This window comes from Triticum aestivum, chromosome 6B (assembly GCF_018294505.1).
Source record: "Triticum aestivum cultivar Chinese Spring chromosome 6B, IWGSC CS RefSeq v2.1, whole genome shotgun sequence".
In the NCBI taxonomy this organism is placed as follows: domain Eukaryota; kingdom Viridiplantae; phylum Streptophyta; class Magnoliopsida; order Poales; family Poaceae; genus Triticum; species Triticum aestivum.
Window position 1 is genome coordinate 368,925,518 of NC_057810.1, and position 4,575 is coordinate 368,930,092.

At 39.9% G+C, this 4,575-nt stretch overlaps 1 protein-coding gene across 1 annotated transcript; it reads right to left on the minus strand.

Moving 5' to 3' along the window:
* Nucleotides 1-474: 474 nt before the first annotated feature.
* Nucleotides 475-3,524, minus strand: LOC123134147 (uncharacterized). The gene is made up of 5 exons (XM_044553464.1): nt 3,218-3,524; nt 3,034-3,123; nt 2,573-2,685; nt 2,280-2,487; nt 475-2,203 (listed from the first exon to the last, which is right to left on the minus strand). Exons 1-4 carry the CDS (start codon nt 3,240-3,242, stop codon nt 2,380-2,382), a joined length of 336 nt encoding a protein of 111 aa, XP_044409399.1. The 5' UTR covers nt 3,243-3,524; the 3' UTR covers nt 475-2,203; nt 2,280-2,379.
* Between the last annotated feature and the right edge of the window lie 1,051 nt (nt 3,525-4,575).

The following is a 4,575-nucleotide window of genomic DNA, read 5'->3' on the forward strand; positions in this document are numbered from 1 at the left end:
ATCTCTGGCATATCTTCGTGTTCAGACCATCTACAGATGCCCATATAGTTAAAAGGCCAAATGGCACAAAATACAAATTCAGACGAGGAGATATTAGCACATAAATGCTTAGCATTACAGATTGCACATGACAATCAATTTTTGCTACTGAAGTGGATGTCCTTTTCTCTGAAATTAATGGCCGGGTGGAACATATATATTCACCGTATATCCCCTCTTCTCAGAGCAAGATCTGTTTCCTAATTACACTGTAACCTGAAATCTGTGTGCATATGTGCATGGGCACATCCATTTATTCCTAATAGGAAAAAATGCCAAAACATCGGTCACTTTCCCTTTTGAGGAGGAAAGACCGATCACTTGGCTAATATGCATGCAGACACATCTAATCTAAATAATAGAGGACTCTAAAGCCATGTAAATTCTGTAAAGCAGACCAAAGAAGTAGAAAAGCAGAAAACACGAAGAAGAAACTGAAGTAATGGACTGAGGTATATGCTTTAACCAAACACTATCATACTTTGGAATATTGTTCCTTATTACAAGTATACAGAAGAACCAAGAGCAGCATGAATCACTTGCCCATAGCATCAAGTTTCTGCTTCATAGCATCAAAAAGCTGTATCATAGCATCAAGAAGCACTTCCTGTTTAGTAAACTGCAATTTGGAAGGTTAAGTTGCTGCATCATAGCATCAAGAAGCACTTTTTGTTGGGATCTTAACTTTGTCCATCACGACAGACTGATTACACAAGAGAGACACTATATGCAAGTGTTGGAAGCTTTATAGTGTATGATTTGAGACATTTGTCCATCTATTGTTTTCCCATGACAAAAACAATGTTGTTAAAAACTGGAAGTAGTAGAATTTTGGAAGTCTGGCAATTATAATACAATGAATGCATATCCTGAAGTCAAAACTAAATAAAACCAGGGTTTAGAAGTGAATTTCACAGATAATTGTTCATGTCGCTTGAATCATAATTGAATCGATAATATGATTTTACATGTCACATTATTATGCTAACTGGGATTGTAGTAGAAAAGGCAGGATAACAGTATTATACTCCACTCTTTTTCCTGTTGGGAGGAACCACCTCTACTATCCCATTCTCTGAATTTTCATATAGATAACCATCAATTTTCTCTTTGTTCTTTCCATTTTATTTCAGTAGCTGCTTCAATTCATATGATTGGCTTTGTTTCATTGATGGACCCTAAGGTTAATGCATGAACTTGGTAAAATGTTCAGATTGACACAGTTACTACGTTTAATTCAATAGTGCTGCTTCTGCATTAACATACGTACCTATGGTATGGATGACTGTTTACAAACCTGAGTCATAATACATGGGCACTCCTATTGCCAGAAAACATGGAATTCTACAACTAAGTTGAACTCACCATTTTTTTTCAGGAACTTAAATGCAGAAAAAACGCATAATTAAACTTTTAAGCAAAAAAAGAATTTCTCAGATCTATCTGAAACTCCTTGACCATCAAGAAAGCGTGTGTATCTTTTTCTCAGAAACCAACTAACCATATGAATCAATGATCACAACCTGAATCATATATTAGCTTATAATACATGGGCGCTCCTATTGTCAGCAAACATGGACTGCTACAACTCTAAGTTGAACTCACCATTTTTTCAGGAACTTAACTGCAGGAAAAGACGCATAATTAAACTTTTAAGCAAAAAAAGAATTTCTCAGATCTATTGATAATCAATAAACACCGCAAGAGCATCATGCATGAACATAAACGTGTCCAACCAACAAGCCACATGTTAGAGGGCATCTTCACCCAAAGCAGATCAAACTAATTACCTCTAGATAGTTGGGCGAGGCAGAGGCATTGGAGGAGAGGACTCCCAGGGTGTGCTAATTGGCATGACACAATTTAATGCGTATATGGCACAAAAACAATTATTAAGCAACATTATTAAGAAAAGTGAGCATCTAAACAAATCTCAGTATTGCAAAATTATTGTAAGCAGATCCACGTCATGTGCATGTCTATAGTCTCATACACAGCCTACCAGCTGCAGTCTATTGTTTGGGTCATCCTAGAGAAATCTAGCCATACAAACATTTATAATACAAAAAAATAAGTTACAGGATTGTAGGAAACACAAAATAATGTACCTGTAGTTTGAAATCTTCATCGAGTTTTGCAGATTTGGCCTTCCCGAGCCTTATAACTGAAGCAAGACATAAAGGACGTTCATAATGAAACAATATTAGTTATAGGACTATAGGCAACAAAAAGTAATCTACCTGTACTTTGAAATCTTCACCGAACTTTGCAGGTTTGGCCTGCCCAAGCCTAATAACTGAATGAAGACATAGAGGTCGTTGCTCCAGGGTCTTCTCAGATTCAATTCAAATAGAGAAGAAGCTTAACTGATGAATTCATAGTAATAATCTTATTTTTCAGAGGTAACCGGAAGCACGAAGAAATCTGGACGTTGCTGACCAGCACCATCTTTAATGAAGACATAGAGGTCAGATGAAATCATGCAAAGGGATTCAATCAAACGATCATTAAAGGATCAACCAAAGGTGAGCACCTCTTTGTTAGGAAAACAGGGCCAAAAGAAATGTGGATGTTGCCGATCAACACCATCTTCAATCGCATGAGTTAAAACTGCAGTTGTAGTCATAGCCACTGAAAACAGGGGACCTGGTAGGATAAGATAGATTTCAGATTAGTTGCATAAAAATAAGATAGCACATACTTGCACAGAAGAGTATGAATGTACTAATCAATATCCATATCCATGTAACCATTTAGTGAAATAACTGAATCAAAGAAAATTGGTAGCAAGGAAAGGAATGGAGATGTTTTAGAACCATGGCTACACGTACATGACATACATCTGAAAAGGGAAAAAAGAATAGCCTAAATATAAACCTAAAAGAAATAGGATAAAATAATTCAATGTATGAACTGTAATGTGAGTAAAATCAAATCTGACAGAAATATGTGCAAGGCTGCATCCTCGGAGAGGCGATATTCGAATCCACATACCATGGTCCTCATAGCAGTAGGGGCAGGCGAAGTCGGGCATGGCCGCGCTCTTGTCGCCGTCCACGTCCAGCTCGTCCATCCCCGCCCAATCTGCGCACGCAAGAACAGGCAAATTAATCAATCATCCATGAAACCCGACACAGAGCGATTCGATCCAATCGATGGATCCCGGGAGGGAGGGTACCGGTGTGGCCGAGCTCCGAGTCCATTTAGATAGATAGGTAGGGCTGCCTCTCGCGTGCGCCGCTCGTCCCTCCTCAGCCTCCGGCCCTCTCCTCCGCTTCTTGGCTTGTCCAGGTGGATGAGAGGAGACAGGGGAGGGTGAGGATGGGAGGCCGGAGTTTCTCTCGATGGCGGCCACTTCCATCCCACGCTGGTGCCGGTGCTTGCGGCCGAGAGGGGCGAACGGAGGGGAGGAGGGGGATGAGAAGAGATGAGGGAGAGAGAGATGGGCTAGCGCGGGAGATATTTGTGTGCACGCGTGGGATGCAAAGGGCCACACGACCGGGCACAGGCGTCATCGACATAGGCTAAGGAGGGAGTGACATGAAAATGAACAAGATTTCCAAAGGACGGACGCGTGGATGGCCTGAGAATGCCTACCACCCTTTCATCATCTATATGTTCAATGGGCCAAAGTGCACATTGCCATATCCAATCTTCTTATTCTATTACTATGTTGCATTTCTCCTCTGTTTCTACTTTAAGTTCAAAAAAATGAATTTTGTTGCAGATAAAATTTGTCACATAAATACTAGGTATTATTTTGAGCATACCCACAAAGTTTGGAGGCAACTAGAGTTAAATAAGTAATTGAATATTCGGAGAAGGTCATTTTATTTGCTGTTGGACCATTTATTAATTTACTTGGAATTTATTTGTGAGTCAAATGGAGTTAGTTTCAACATGACAACTGATCAGAAGGAATTATAGAATAATTTGAACATTTTTGTTTTGTTATTCTAATAAATATCGTTTTTACTTTATTTTAAAATTTGAATTTGAATTTGGTTTGGATCAAAGTGAGGTTAAGAAAATTAATTGCGACGACATGGCACCATCATTGTGTGATTACTGTAGCTTGACTACCGGGGGTGTTACAATGAACCCCTCCATGATGGTGTCTAGATTCGATCTAGTGGTTCTGGAACTTGCGGCGGCTAGAATTGTGTTTCGTCGATTCCCTTAGGGTTTTTGGATTTTTGGGGTATTTATAGAGCAAAGAGGCGGTGCTGGAGGTAGCCGAGGTGGGCACAACCCACCACGGTGCGCCTGGCCCCCTGGTGCGCCCAGGTGGGTTGTGCTCCCCCAGAGCCCCCCTCTAGTACTTCTTTGGCCCAACAGGTGTCTTCTAGTCCAGAAAAATTCTCCAAAAATTTCCGTTGCGTTTGGACTCCGTTTGGTATTATTTTCCGCAAAGTAAAAAACAAGCAAATAACAACAACTGGCACCGGGCACTATGTCAATAGGTAATTCCCAAAAAATGATATAAAGTTGCTATATAATGATTGTATAACATCTAGGAATGATAATATAACAACA